This window comes from Montipora capricornis, chromosome 5 (assembly GCF_036669925.1).
Source record: "Montipora capricornis isolate CH-2021 chromosome 5, ASM3666992v2, whole genome shotgun sequence".
NCBI lineage: Eukaryota > Metazoa > Cnidaria > Anthozoa > Scleractinia > Acroporidae > Montipora > Montipora capricornis.
The window spans coordinates 18,104,805-18,121,075 of NC_090887.1; the positions used below are offsets into that span (position 1 = coordinate 18,104,805).

Sequence of the window (16,271 nt, forward strand, 5' to 3'; positions counted from 1 at the left end):
GAATATTTCCGTGTAGTTTGCTTCGTGTTGTAGTTTGCACTGTGGATGTCTTGAGGCCGGGGAATAACTGCAGGGGAATAACTGCAGGGGAATAACTGCAGGGGAATAACTGCAGGGGAATAACTCAATATAATCCCCTGCAAGAACAAAGGAAACCGAGTCATGTGGCAAATAATAATTATTAGTATCTACGAAAACAGTGGATAGCGTTGAACGGGCGCGCTGATTGGCTACTCAAACACCGGATATCCTTTGCTATTCACCTCCGAGCAATTCGCGTGGAATTTGCGCACGAAAATGTTGTAATCTTTGCAGGAATAAATGAGTTAAAATCCTCTTTTTGTGCTGTATTATCTCACTGTTTTAGTATATACTAAAACAATTATTTACCTCACGGTAACGTCGCAAAAAGGGGGAGGGGAAAAGAACAATATCACTTTACGGTGGTTATTTGTAATTCTGGTGTGCTTTCTTTCTTTGCCATCCGTTGCAAAGTGAAAACAAGATGTATTATGAGATTTGAGTAAATAGTCATCGTGAATGGAAGTTGTGTTCTCCTGACTATTGGGTCCTGTTCGTACTGAACTTTCTCGCTCGCAAGGGGCACGTGAGGAATACATAAGATTTTCTAACCTAAAATAATTCTTTATTTACACCATTGTTTCTTTTCACATTTTAATTTAATCAGCTATTTCAAACGTGTAATACCGTGACATCACATGTGTTTTAAGGACGGTGCCTACTAATTTGAAGGTGATTTGCAGGAAAAGCAGATCTTAACAAATGTTATTGAAATCCAAAAAGAAAATTGGGGGTAACCTCGCATAATTAATCAACAATAATTGTAAAAAGCTTTAAAATGCAAAGCGATGTATGGCATTCGATTCCAAATTAAAGCTTAATTATATCTGAAAAATGCATGGTTACCCCCAAATTTCTTTTTGGATACCGAGAGCACTTGCTAAGTTCTGCTTTTTCCGCATAGTTTTGAACCGCGCAAAGATATCCCTGTATTAATAAGCACCACCCATAGGAAATCCGAGTATCTCGAGATGCGCAGAACGTATGCGCAGTAACAATAGTAGGGACGGTCCTTAAAAAAGTATATTTTACAAGAACTTTTGTCTGCACTAAAATTAACATTAAGGACCTTTTTTAAGAGTTTCTAGTTCGTATTTAGGATCTTATCTCAAACACTCGGTTTCTGGAAATAGCATAATTATATATTAATTACCTACAACTGTTAATGCGGATACCGAGAAAACAGGGTGTCCATAGTAGCTACGAAGGTAGATTCAAATTAACCTCCCGTATATGATAAAATAAATTGCTTATTTTACAATTGTTCAAGGCTTTTTAAAAAGGGGGCCTTAATTTAAAGAATCCGAATTCCGAATGATTCAAAGTCCGATAAACTAAGCTTGTACTCGGAGTGGGTAACTCCGATTTGTGTATAGTTGACATCTCGCTTGCTCTCAGGCAATTTGACTCAGAAGAAGTAACACCAGGTCGAATGTTCTTTCTTTACGAGAAAGGAACTGAGAATTTTTTTAGTTCTTTATGCAAATTTACCATTTCAGATCATGTGATACTTTCGGAGGAACAAGAAACTTTTGAACTAAACAATAACCCCCCCCCCCAACTCCCCACAGAGGACCGATTCCGAGGTCTATAAAGAACCAAATATTCTTAAACAGAACGGTCTTGTTAAACTAACAATCTTTGTTATATGGTTATACACCTTAAATTTTCCTTAAGGTATATCAATACGAACTCCTCTTAAAAACAGAAGGGCTAGAAAAGTTAATATTTACAAGTAGACAGCCTCTGTCAGTAATTACACCAGCGCAAAAAAAAACCTTGCATTTTTATGTACACTCGTAAAAAAATAAATTATGCGCTTAATTAGTGTGCGGGTGAAAAACTGAAATATACAATAAAGATATTAGAAGTGGTACTTAAAACAAGCCCATATTAAGCTTCCCACGATAACATGTTTTAGTTTTCCTAATTCAAGTTGTTGTCCCATAGTTTTTCGCGACTCATTCCATTTGGCCAAAGACATGAGGTCCTTTTTTTAGTACAATGACTTTGAACGCCTCATGGACAAAAAAGAAATGTACATTAGGACGCTTTCGAACATCTGCTGTGGTTGATCTTCAGTATGAAATGATGTGGGCAATAATGCCCGACTTTGAGTACGACCAGCCTTCGGTCGCATAGAAAAGATATTTGCTGAAGTCTTCTTAAATATCGAAGAGTTTGAGGTCAAGACGGTTTATTTACAAATGTGTGTAAGGCTGTTCTGTAGAACAAGAATCGTGAAAGCAAGCTAAAAGAACCAACACGATTTACCAAAAATTAATGAACAAAATAGCACTTTTTACGGTGGGTCTATTTCCTAAGACAATGCATACATTGTGCTCGAAATAAATCGGCATCTTCTCCTCCAAACGTACCCTTGCCTAATATGAGATGCATTCTATTGTTGGTTTTCACTCACGTGATCAACAGCCATGTTTTTCAACGAAAACAAAGAGAAGCGTTTGCACAATAATAGAGTTAAATTCCCGGAGGATTTGGTCGGGGCACCAACATAGCCGCCTCTTTTTTGTTTAGGGGCACCAACATGGCGGTCGTGACGTCATGTGAAAACCAAGAATTGAACTACTCCAAAATAGGATTTTCACTCGACTCAGTTATTCCGTTTTCGGGATGAACGCAAGAGTATAATGTTCTTTCTGCTTCTGGTAGCAGAATGATCGTCATACATTGATATAAGCGTTCTCTTGGGATTTTTGCGCGCGAATTTCGTGCACCGTCCAATAACTGGCCCGTACGGAGAGTGCCTTGGTATGACCCATTCCGATTGCAGAATGTTCCTTTTGGAAAAACTCACTTCAGTTACTCTTTCGATCTTAAAAAGTAAAAAGATAAGCAAAATAGACCAAAAAGAATACGCCCTTAGCAATTTCAGCACCAGAGGTCCACAATTACAAGTAACCTTCTGGCCACGCCTCTACTGCGATTAATGAACTGTTTACGCAAGCGCAAAAGCATTAAAAATGAAAACCGCACTAATCCTTGGATAAAACTCACTGTAACCGAATTTTAACATTTTGGACTAATTTTTTCACGAAGCTCTTTAATAATCAACCCAATCATATCACTGTTTTTTAAGCTATCCAATGGAAATCTTATAACATGGGTCCGGTTTATGTTTGGATTGGCTTTAAATGTGAAAATTCATGTACAGTGGTAATACATTCGCGTAATTCCCGTTAAAGGCGTGTACATGGTTGATGGAGTAAACTTTAGGTGGCCAATTTATCGTTCGTACGATGGACGTTTTCCAAAAAAAAAAAAACTCTCGTGCCATTAAAGCGAGTTATTTACTATGAATTTCGTGTTATAATTTTCCGATGAGGTAATTGATCACCAAAAATAATCATATCTGCTCTCTTCGTAAAACACACACACACACAACCACAAACTCACCGGAGAGTTATTTTTGACCAAGAACAACAGGATATAATTTTTTTCTTACCCATTCTAACTCTTTCAATACGATACCCGTTGAATCATAATTGGGATTATCGAAGCCATTTTCCGGTTGCCTAGCTTATGTATCAACATATGTCACTAGGACCACCTACTGTGAATCGTTTTTGGGCACCCGTTGACTACACCTGAGTTTGATGAGCCAGCATAATTTGGCAACCTTCGTTTACATGATCCATAACTCTCTGTTTCAAATCACAAACTTGTTGTTTGAGTGCGTTGGCGACTGCATTTAACTCAATGTTTCTTTCCTTTAGCTCTTTAACGCGTGTTTCCAGCCTTGCTTCCCGTTCCAGTTTTCTCTTTCGACACTTTGATGAAGCGATTCTGTTCCTTTGTTTTTTTCTTTCTCGCTTAACGATCTCTTGAACTTCAAGATCAATAGGCTGCAACGCGCCATGATCGGACACCATCTGTGCTTGATTTTCCAATTTATACCCGGACAATTCTGCTTTGTCTTGCGCTAATGCGCTGTTGTATGAAGTAAAAGCGCGAAGAGCAGTCGTGTTTTCCATGTTAAAATCGTTATAAGCCGAATAAGGAGCATTTTCAGAAGGATAAGAGTACAATGTCGTATAACCCGAGTTTGTAAAAGGATAAATTGCACTTCCTTTCATTGAAGAAAACGAAGTGCCATTGCCAGGAAAAAAATCGCTTGCATCCACACGGGATGAATTCGAAGAAAACGAAACCGTGTCTCCTGTAGTTCTTAGCGTTGTCGTTGGTACAGGGGCCAAAAACGTGCCGGCATTTCCTGGCGCGCTGTGGCCCAAAAATGGATCCGTGGATTCAGCAGCACTATCTGCTAAATCGGCAAGTGAAGACGATTCTCTGGTGATCTGTCGATCGTGGAGGTCCTGTAACGCATCAGTAAATCCACGTGAATATGGTTCGTGATCTTGATCTGGGTGAACCGGTGCGTGAACGGCCGTGTTGAAAATTGAGCTGGTATTTGGACCGGCTGTTACATTGCTCTGCAGAGACATTATCATTTTTTCCAACTCTGGTGATCCCAGCTTGAGCAAACCGAGATCCGGTGAACGAAGGTCCGATGGTGTTGCATGTTTTTTCAAATCTCCGAGTTTGGGATCTTCGGTCAAAGTCTGTAAATTCAAATGCAGGCTGGCCTTATCAAAGAGGTACGGCGAGATAATATGCGATGAAATCCCATCATCCTGATAAAAGGGTGTATCGGTCGCTTCTTCCATCTAAACTACTCTACAGCCACAACGATTTTTCCTCGCTTCCTTCACATTGCAAGTTTATTTTTCAGGCGCCAAGCGAAAGTAAATTGGATGAATGAGTCTTGTTTTGCTTCGTTGATCCGCAGCCGGCCAGGGGTATGTATCAGAAGGTGGTGTTTTTCTAAACAGTCCGTTCCTGATCGGTGAGTAATGTCATGCCAACCGATTGATGTCATTTTTGAAACTCAATCTGCTCTCCTCCTGCATTGTCATGGTAACAACAACAAGGTAGCTAATTGGTTCTTGAAACTGTTTATCGTGAAAGTCAATAGCACCACCTGACATTTTGTCCTGACGTAATATGACGTAACGTGATCGCTGGAAAAACGCGGGTGGCATATGGTTGATCCAAAAAAGCGCGAATCTTAAACTAGGTTCCTACCACTTTTTGAGAATTAATGCGACTCTAACCGGCTCAACCGTAAATGTGTAATATTAGGGTTGGAAACAATGGGTAAAGAGATTACCGCTGAGAGCCACCAAGATTCTAACGGAAGGATATCAGTGGCGTGGTGGACAAAGTAAAATTGAACATCCCCTCACTGTCTTGGAACCCTACGGTGCCTCTGATGTTATTCGATTCATTTCTCACCAGAAGTATTGTCAACTGTAACAGCGTTTTTTTGTCAGCTTTGCAAGCGTAAGCACGAGTTAATATTCGCAGACAGCTTAGCCTGTCGTTTACTTTTTCAAACCCAAGATCGAAAAGTTCATTCTCCTAAATGGTGCCATAGATTTCTTTCTTGGGTTGTGATGAGAATTTGGGTGTTATATCAAGATCACACTTCTTACATGTAAGTGGATAGTAATCAAATTTACACACTGATCACTCCTGCGAGTCAGAAGGTTAATTAGTGTCTTTTGTTGCAATAAAAGGCTGAATTTGCGTGTGTCTCTTGAGGATATGACTTCGCTGCCAATGATAACCAATCTAAAGAAATGAGATGGTTGGAAAATTGAAATCGAAGCCCTCGGCATTCGAAAGCTGATAAATTCGCTCTTTCTTGGCGGACTACCCTGAGAACTCGTGCAACGGAGCTGTAGAATCACTCGCTACTTAGTCGTTCAAACTGCGTGATCCTGCAAGGGTTATTGACCTGTCCCTCGGCAATACGTGATATATTTCCCTCGTGCCGAGTCCGAAGGCGTAGCTGCTCAAACTGCGTGATTATGTAAGGGTTATTGACTAGGCCCTCGGGCTCGCCATGAGTGGAATGTATCACAAATCCTCCAAGGACAGGTCAATAAAATGCTTATTGTTCGGTTGGTGAGATTTTCTACAATAAATAAGAAATAAATTCTCTCGAGGGAGGATTGTTACATGCTACAAACGTGTGTACGGTTAGTATACATTAAGTTTTTGGGAGCAGTGAGTGATCCCGAAGGAGCTTTTCTGGCTCTTTGAAAGCTCCTTCTCGGCAGTGGTAAGTTTTTCAAGACTCACAGCTAGGATGCTCAGACAATTTGACTTTAACCTTCCTGGAGAAAATGATTTGTTGCATGAAAATCCATCCGCTACCAAGGTCGTTGCAGCAAGTAGGCCCTGATAGGTGTCATAGAACTTGAAATGCCACCTCTGAAATAATAATAATAATAATAATAATAATAATAATAATAATAATAATAATAATAATAATAATAATAATAATAATAATAATTAGAGAGATTTTAAGTCATCAAAAATCCACAATTACTTTGATTTTTGTTATCGTGAGAACATTTTGAAAAACCAGCCTATCGAATCAAGTGGATGGCAGAACGGGCTCCTGAACTACAGAAGTTATCTTCCCCTAATCCCCGGTGTTTCCATAGGCAACGTGAAAGTAGGTTTTTAGACTTAATCGACATTGTCATGCCCATAGCGGATTCGATATCTCCTGGAATTTGCAGTATTGAAAATTTGTGGTTCTCAGTTAGCCAATAGCTTCTGCCCTTTTCTAAACGCCATTCTTCAAGGTTTCGTAGACGTTTTTTTAATCACTAAAGACTATTACGAGTATAGTGAAGCAACAAAACCTGATTTCCACTAGTAACGCAAGCCCAAGCGCAATCACAAGAGCGCCTAGAAACGAAAGTAATTACTTTGGCCAATCAAAAAGGACTGAGAAAATCCGGCAAACCAATCAAAACTCGAAGTAATTACACGTAGCCGACACAAAGCGCGGGAAAATGTGCACGCGTGAGCCACGATTGGTTTTGGTTTCACTTCTGATTGGTTGAAAAAATGCCGCGAGAACTTTGAACCAATCACTAAGTGAATTAAGTAATCATAAACCAAAGTAATCATCTCATTACTTTCGACACTCAATTGAAAACCGCTCTATTTCTCCGTGAAAACGGGGTTGACGCAAAGCATAAGCACAAGCGCAACGATCACAAGAGTTTGAACAAAATGGCGGATGCCATGATTGATTTGGATGCTTATATCGACTTTCGTCTTCACTCGCATAAGCTACTTCTGTTTGTGCTTTTGCTCGCGTCGCTAGTGAAAACCAGGCTTAAGTTCCTAACAAAATAATTTCAAAGGAGATACCGAAATAATTGTTGATTTTCTGCTCAACAAATTGGCTGAACGCGGCACAGACCTATTTAATGATTTTTGGAAACTCACGCGTAACTCGAATTTCAGTATACAATCAGTTTAGCTGACTCTTTCAAGGGTAGATTTATGACTATGACCAATTTCATTTCTGAAGTTGCTTTGAGGATGCAGCATGACATGAAACCGCCCCTGATTTCAATTCTGGTGCTGGGGACGTAAAGAAAAGTATATTTTACGCCACAAGTAGTTATGACTTGTGCAGTACCAATGAAGTTCTCCATGACTGAGCTTGTGCGGCTTATTCCATGCACATAAAGAGGCTAGATTGCTCGTTTTACTTTTCTCTCACAGTTCGTCCTTATGGGAACCATAATAACACGATTAAAAAGCCCTTCGACCGACACGTTGAGAGAGGCCAAAAACGTTTAATTGACGACTACTGTCTCATCGAAAGGTCGGTGGCAATTATGGTCGTAGTTTAAACGACCGTCAAACTTTGACCTTTCTAGGGGCTTTCTTTTCGAAACTACCGAGATTAGCAAATAATATTTTGATTAATGAAAATGAAAAATGAGTGCATCTTCTGAATACGAGTAGAACCATAATTTTAATAGTCTGGATACAAGACACTTAAGCGGACAATACAGACTCAATAAAACAATTTAGGACGATAAATTCTCTAGAGACTTAAATATCTTTTTTACGCGGATGGTGGTTGTCAAAACCTGGGGATATAGACAAGGTTTTATTCGCAGCCTCGAAAGAGAAAGAAAGTAAAAAAAGTGTCTAAAGCGATACTCAGGGTTTTCTTCGATTCCACATTGATCGGCTCACCCTTTTTCATCTTGTATAGTTACAAAAATTTCTGGCGTCACTTCATTTAGAATGGAAACTATTCCTTTCTGTGCTCTTACCTCGATGAGGAAAACTTCAAACTTGGATAATCACTTTGGTAGTTTTCATTTTCCGTCCACAGTATTAGATGTGAAAAATCACATGTTTCATTTGCAATGGTAAGCTTTGTTTATCAGTGAACAGGTGGCCTGGACAGGTTTAAGTCAGGCAACAGTTGCTGAGGCTGGTTTCCATCACGTTCAAAAACAGGTCGTTGATTTAAAGACTTGATTTATCTCAGACTTCTTCTTAGAAATCACGAAACCGGCCTCGTTCTCGCGCGTTTAGCCTTGGACAGTCATTGGTTACGATGATATTACGGAACTGTTTAGTAATGATGAATCACAGGGCGTGGCGGATTTTGGCTAAAACTAAAGCGGTCTCGGATACCAATTTAGTAGTTAAATTTCATGATGAGAAAAGAGCGTTGCACAGTGTAGAAGCTTTAATCCAACGGAACCAAGCATGGCCTCACTATCTTTTTACGGTTCTTATCTTTGGTAAGTAGTAACATGTGTGCCGACTATTTTGGAGAATCATATTTATTTTGGGGAATTTTCAAGGGTAATATTGATCCTGCTGCTGTAACAAAAATCGGGCGATGCAAGTGAAAGCCTTTGTACTGGCAGAATAAAAGCAAAATGGCAGTCAACGTTATATTACGTTTTCCCTTGTTTCAAAGTGGTTCATTAAAAACAGCTAACTGCGTGATCAAATAAATTCAGGCGTAAAAATTGTTACAGTTTTCGTTTGAATTGTGCGGGTAGTTCTTTTGCAGATTCTTCAGTCCAAGTAACGTTTTCTTTTTTTCTCGTATTTTAAGGTGTTTCAAAACCTTTGAGGGAGAGTAAACATCTTTTCCAGATGACAAAAGCAGACGCAAATGAATGAGATCGACCCGTAGCGTTAAAAGAGGCGACATGGTTGAAAGACATCCATCCAGAGGAATGTAATGCATGAATAACCAATAAGGTTTACGTGGGTATGGCAAATACAGACAGGTTATGCCCACTGATTTATAAAGGTAATTTTGAAAGGGATCACTCAGAAATCTTTTTTTCCATTCAGTAAAGCATAGTGTATCAGAAATAACAAACACAACAAGCCATTTTAATAGTGTACTTTTTCGTCAATAACTCGGTCTGCGGTACTTCAAAAGCAATACTCCTCTCCTTTGTTTCAGGTAACAAAATTTACTGTCATCCTGACCACGCGAAACAGTGACATCGACAGACAAACGGACGGATGAATAAAGCAACTCCAAACGAAACGTCAGCGACAAAGGCTTTGAACGACTGACTCCGCAATCAATCATCTTGACTTTGACTGTTAATGACTGATTCAAAGACGTAACGACAACTTTTAGAGAGACCAGATATTACAGTGCTTAGAACAAAACTGATCCACCAAACACAGATACGTATTATTTATAAGATGCAGTTTTAGATCGTTGTAGAACTGTTTTGTGTTGCTACGGTTGATGGTTGGGTTAAGAATTTCGCGCTACATTTTCAGCCAATCAGCAGTCAAAGTGTTGATCACATGTATTTTCCAGCGCCTTGCACCGGCTGCATGAATTCGCTTTGCATTTTGATTGGCTAATTTGATTGTGTGCGTTTTCTGTGATTGTTCAAAGTTCCACCATCCAATTGAAAACGTTTATATTAGTTAGCACGTTATTTGCCTAACTTTGCTTCCGAAGTTGCCAGAAAAATACATGTCGTAACGTCATATCGTAAACTATTTCTCACAAATATGTGTGCTCTGTTAAGATATCTCTACTCCTTGCCATTGTATTGTCACAAACATGTGTTCTGTACGGTGTTAATTTTGCTTGTTTGAGATTTGACCTCTCACAAACAGGTATGTTTGTTTAAATTTTTGTTTGGTTTGCTATTGTGTCGTCACAAACGTGTGTCCTGTTTAAATGTATGGTTTGCTGTGTGTTTTGTATTTTTGTCGTCGACACAAACATTTGTGTTCTGTGCTGTTTATCAGTGTGGTTTTTAACTATATCATTAAAGGCATGTGTGTTTTATGTAAATGTTTGTAAAGTTCAGTGTAATTTTGTTCTCACAAATATCTTTGTTGAAGTGTAAAATGCTTGTTTGGTTTGCAATTGTTTTGTCGTCACAAACGTATGTTCTGTGCAAATGTTCTCTATGGACTGTATGTATGTATATATGTATGACGTGTCGTGTGTTACGTCACGGTCGTTTTGTGGTAATAGGGAGCTTAAGCAACGACAACGGCGACGGCAACAAAGAACGTCATCTCAAAATATAAAATTACCTTCGTGACTATTTCAACCTTTTTAATATGACAAGGGTGTGGTAGTTAAGTTCCTCAAAGGGAGAAAATTAAAATTTATCCTCAAGTGCTGATATTCTCGATAACACTTCAAATTTGGCTATTTCACGTTGTTGTTTTGCTGACGACGGCGTGCAAAGCTATTATCTTTGCCCACTAAATATGCAAGTTTGTGAGGTTCTTGTTGCCGTCCGCGTTGTCGTTGCTTAAGCTCCCTAATGTTTGCATGTTTAGCAATTGGGTTGTCAGAACATGTCTCGTTTGTGCAAATGTTCTTTTGGTTTGCCACTATCTTGTCATAAACGTATGTTTTGTGTCTTTGTCTTGAGTAAACTCTTGCATACCAGGCTTTGCAATTGTGTCGTCAAAACCATCTTTGGTCTGTGTGAATTAATGTTTGTATAGTTTGATATGGTGTCATCAAAACCACGTGTTATATTTAAATACTTGTAATTGTGTCGTCACAAACATGTGAGTTCTGTGTTAATCGTTTTGCATGTTCAGCCGCACTTGTGTTGTGTTTTGTGTAAATGCTTGTTTGCTTTGCAATTTTGTTGGTACTACATGTGTGCTCTTTGTAACTCAGTGTGTTTGTATGGTTTGCAATTGTGTCGTCAAGCACGTGTGTTCTCGTTTGATACTCGAATGATTTGTCTCTGTATTTACACTAACAAATGTTTTCTGTGAAAACGTTTGTACAGGGAAGATATCTGTTTACAAACATTACTTTTGTTATTCAAATGTGCCAACCACTGGAACAAAAGACCCTTTGTTTCAATAGCCAATGGGGCTCAGGTTGGCTCATTAATGACAATGGGTGACGTCAACGATATCTTCCCTTTTTTTCTCAATACTTGCCAGTGGGTTTTGTTGTCACAAACATCTATGTTTATGTTTGTAGTTTGCAATTGTGTCGTTGTCACAAACGTGTTTGTTCCGTGTAAATGTCGTTAAGCAGGTTTTTATGTAAATGTTTGCAATCGTGATCGTGATTTTGTAATTGTTGTCACAAAAGTGTGCCTCTGTTTTAGTGTGTGCGTTTTTCTGCGATTGTGTCGTCATTAACATATTGTTTTGTGTAAATGTTTGTATCGTTTGTAACTGTGTCGTTACAAATAAAAGATTGATCTGTGTAACTACTAGCCTTTGTGGTGTAGTTTGCAACTGTGTCATCGAGAACATGTGAGTTTTGTGTAAGTGTTTGTATGGTTTGCAATTATGTTACATCCGCTGTGTTTTATCTGTATATGTACGTGTTAATTAATGGTCTGTAATGGTGTCCTCTGCGTTGATCAGGCCCCAGTTTTTCGAAGACCTGAAAACTTTATCCCGTGGATAAGCCGGTCACCATCCGTCAGTTTGAATCTCTGGAAAGAGTTCACTATTTGTCCTCGTAACTGTAAATATGCACACTCTAAGTATCTTGGCCAACAACATTTTACGTGAAGTATATTTATACTCTGGATAGTAACGTATCCACTGGAAAACGTTATCCAACCTTGGAGCAACTTGGGCCAGGATATTGTGTCGAGTGTTTGGTGTAATTGCTTGTTCACAAGCCATCATAAACGCGTGAATTGTTTATGTTTGTATCATTTGTGTTTCGTTTGTCACGAGTAAGTGCTTGTATGATACAACACTGTCTGGTCACAAATATGTGTCTTTTGTACTAAATGTTTGTATTGTTTGCATTTGCGTCGTCACAATCGTGTGTGTTCAATGTGAATGCTGGTGTGCCCTAGTAATGTTGTCGTCACAAATTTAATGTGCTTCTTACTTGCTTGAAGTGTTTGCATGGTTAGCTATTACGTCGTTAGAAACAGGCGTCTTTCTGCTTTCATGTCGTCACATGTATATATGTTCTGTGTAAAATTGTTGTGCTGTTTCTCAATTAGTGGTTACAAAGTTCTGCGTTCTGGGTTCTTGCTTTTACCCTTTTTAGCACTTGGATAGTCAGAACGTGTGTCAGTTCTGTGTTTGCATTGTTTGCAATTGTCTTGTTTGTCGCTTTTAGGGGGCTTTAATTGCACAGCTGTCTTGTACCAAGTTTTGTGTAGTCAGGAACACTAATTCCGCGCATATATTTTCCCTCTTTTCCATGTAAGATCCGTGCGTTCCCTCCTCCTTCTCCCCTTAGCTCTTGGGCAGCACAATTTTGTGGATTGTAATTGTATTATGGCAAAGGATTTGTCCCATGGGATTCATCAGTTTGAGGTTTGAAGTTATAGTTATACACCTTATTCCAAAATGGCCGCCATTTTAGTATTCTTTTGTTTCTATGAAAATTGGCCCTTTTGGCCTCATTTTCAAACGTAAAATTCAAAAGAATATTTAACCTTGAACGAGGCCATGAGGGCCAATTTGCATGGAAACAAAAGAATACTAAAATGGCGGCCATTTTGGAATAAGGTGAATTATATGCTCTTAATTAATAACGTCTTTGTTCTGCCATATGATTTTTTTTTAAAAATCTTGTATCTCTTTTAGGTCTTAAAATGCTGTCCATCGATGTTACATCCTTCAGTCGTGACGTCATATATCCGCATCTTCTGTAATGCTGTACATGTAAACCAGAGAGTTGCACAATCTATGACTAGTATAAAGTTGTTTTACATCTGATCTTTGTTAATAATTAAATAAATTACAGTTTAAGATATAACGAGTTAATCAATAATTCCTTTCCTTTTTTTCATTTCCTTACACTATCGCTAGTTTTCAAATAAAGCGTGTCCTTTTGCGGAATATTGCTGCTAAGCTTCCATGATTTTTCAAAAAACGAAAACAGAGCCTAGCGGTCTCATAAAAATAGAACTCGCCTGTAGCAGTCGTTTAAGGGAAGGGGACAGAAAGAGAATTCGGGAAGAAAACCCACTCGCTCTCCAAACCGCATCGCCTGCTACGCCGGCTAAAATAGACCTCAGTTATCGGAGTGTTTGCTTGTATACAAATACAGTAAAAATAAGCCCTTCGTTTCCTTGATTAAAGGACGAAATTCGAGGGTCGTAGGTTGTACTGCCGGAAGGAGCATTCGGATTTCTCCCGAGTTATATACGAAAAATACATTTGTCATATTATCGTGTATTTTATCCAGATTATTTGATGTTTTTCGGAAACAAGCTTTTTACCTTTTTGCACAAATTTGTGAATTTTAGGCTCTTTTAATTCACGTTTAGAGGCAAAGATCTTGTTACTGAGCAACCGTTAAGCCTACCACGACACCATTAGACGCTAGTTCAAGTTGAAACTGAGAATGCTTATAAAGACGATCAACGGTAATTTACAGTAAAAGCAGGAAAAAAAAAGGACAAACAGGAACAGGAACTGAAGTAAATTACATCGCCCAGCAACAATGTGGTTTTTGTTATAAATCTTTACCAGTTGGCGAAGGCGTTCGTTTTCTGATTCAATTTTCCGGGCTCATCGTGTAGCTAGAGATCATAAAGAATCGACATGGGCGTCTTCTCATATTTTCTGTTGACTGAAATTCTTCTGCTGTCTGTCCTTGGTAAGTATCACTACTTAGGCTGTCGTAGTAAACACCTTTCTCCTTAGATTTCCACCTTCCTCCCTTCCTGGAGTATTGGTATTCTTTGGTACGAAATCGAAATACATGGCATTTTAAGAATATGCCGGTACTTAAAAACTTTCTAGTAAACTGAGAAAGTCAAGAAAACCCTACAAATTGAATGTCATTTCTTCTAAACTCTTATGGTGCAACTGTCCAAGTTGTCTTGGCTGGTTCTGTTCACCATTCCGCGTCACCGAACTCATTGAAGCTCTACTGAAAGGTTCGCGGCTGGAACATTGACAAACACAATTAATTCCTGCTTTCTATTCAATTTCAGGAAAATCGACTTTCAGATGCTACGAGTGCAAGAGCCGTATATCCATTGAAGACTGTGATAGGAACAAGATTATTAAGAACTGCAATGAAAGTTTCGTTTTTCTTGATGACCACGAATGGTGGTATCCTCAATTTGATCGGTGCTTGAAAATAGTGGACGAGACTCTAGATCCGCCATTAATTTTACGAAGATGCGGATTTGAAGGACTTTACTTGAACCACATAAGGAACAAGTGTCATAAATTTCTCTGTGGGGTGGAGGCTTGTTTTGAGCCACTATGTTTAATCGGGGGAAATGATGATCAGTAACAGCTTCCTCAGTCCTTGAAGATTTCAATGACATGTACAGCGGCTTGGAATGGTTCCCATGGTACAGACAGATCAAGAAGTGTAATAAACAAGTAAACAAACGGAAATGTGAATTACTCTTGTAAGCCTTTAGTTCTATACAGAGATACAGTAGGGGTCCTTTATGAATCTTGTTTTTTTTTTACACAATTCGAAACTAGTAATATCTATTGCAAAACACGTCACTCAACCGGTAGGCATCACCGAAGAGTAAGATTTATCCAAATTGTCCCAGTCCCCATCAGCGTCAGAAAAGTGTCTGTTTTTAAACCAACTTTTGCTGGAAATATACAATAGACCAAATACGCTAACTCAATTCAAACCCTTTGGGAATAAAACGTTTTGTTCAGGTATTTCCATATCAATACAAAAAGAATCTTCACCTCAGGAGATTTGAAATAGGTACATCATTTAGTATATTGTTTATGTTATTTCCCGCAAAACTTGGTTTAAAAATAGATACTTTTCCGACGCTGAGGGGTACAACCCTGATACCAGATTCTTACTCGTGGGAAATTGACTCTTGTCAATATCTACTTTTGCACGAGTCTTGTTCCTTGTTCCTTCACGGTTGTTTTTACTGCAAGAGGCATATTGCGGTTTAGGGGAATGATGGTGTTATGGGAAAGCAAGAGAAAATGAGGGGACAGAGAGGGCGGCTCAAGGCGTTGGCCGGGATATGTTATGTCCACGAAAGTTATTTTTAGACGAGCGGAAGTCTTTGTTCTAGCGGAAGTCTGTCTTCTGAGACGTCCGCATGCAGTCTTGCCTCGCTCTCAGGTTCTTAGTGAAAAGAGAAAATGATGGCGCACGTGGAAGGCTGATGAATATATATTTTCTTTCAAACATCGGACCGAGGTTGGCCTGCATGCGGACGTCTCGGAAGACTTCCGCTCGTCTAAAAATAACTTTCGTGGACATGACATATCCCAAGGGCTGGACCGGGAACCTCCTTCTCTGTCCCCTCATTTTCTCTTGGGGAAAGTCTTCAGTAAGCGCAGTAAGAGAAACTAAGAAAAAATGAGGCAGAGATAGTGAGCGTAGGGGCGTCCGGGATATGTGAATTTCACAGAAGTTATTTTCAGATCGGACGTGCCGTGCATAGTTTATTTCCTATAATAAGGTAATGCAACTACGCTGGGGAAACTCAACGCTGGTGTTAGCGTGCCAACAGCGTTGGCGCTTAAATCTGGTTTTCGTGAGTCAACTACTTTTGGCTTCCCAGATATTTCCTCGGAAGATTCAGGTAAAATTCTTCGATTTTCCGTTAATCGCAGACGAAAACAACCTTTACGGCGATCCACATGTTGGGCAATGACCCAGCGCATGCGCTATCTCATGGGATCTTCAAGCTTCAGGTCATGCGATAGAATATTTCGATCCTACTTTACGTTATGCCTAGACTCTGTGGAGCTTGTAATATCACAACTGAGAGTATTAAAAAGTTTTGGACATAGGACGAAAACAGGAAATTCCTGTATATTTGTTGTGCAAAATGGTGAGCCAAATGCCTACAATAGACCATTTC

At 39.2% G+C, this 16,271-nt stretch overlaps 1 protein-coding gene and 1 long non-coding RNA gene across 2 annotated transcripts; one reads left to right on the plus strand and one right to left on the minus strand.

Annotated features, from left to right (window-relative positions):
* Window positions 1-624: 624 nt before the first annotated feature.
* Window positions 625-8,429, minus strand: LOC138049745 (transcription factor Jun-like). Its single transcript, XM_068896153.1, has 2 exons — window positions 8,262-8,429; window positions 625-6,381 (listed from the first exon to the last, which is right to left on the minus strand). The coding sequence occupies exon 2, from the start codon at window positions 4,767-4,769 to the stop codon at window positions 3,684-3,686; it is 1,086 nt and encodes a 361-aa protein (XP_068752254.1). The 5' UTR covers window positions 4,770-6,381; window positions 8,262-8,429; the 3' UTR covers window positions 625-3,683.
* A 195-nt stretch (window positions 8,430-8,624) lies between these two features.
* Window positions 8,625-14,493, plus strand: LOC138049751 (uncharacterized). Its single transcript, XR_011132433.1, has 4 exons — window positions 8,625-8,741; window positions 9,065-9,265; window positions 9,425-12,765; window positions 13,039-14,493. It is a non-coding gene; the product is annotated as an uncharacterized lncRNA (long non-coding RNA).
* Window positions 14,494-16,271: the final 1,778 nt, after the last annotated feature.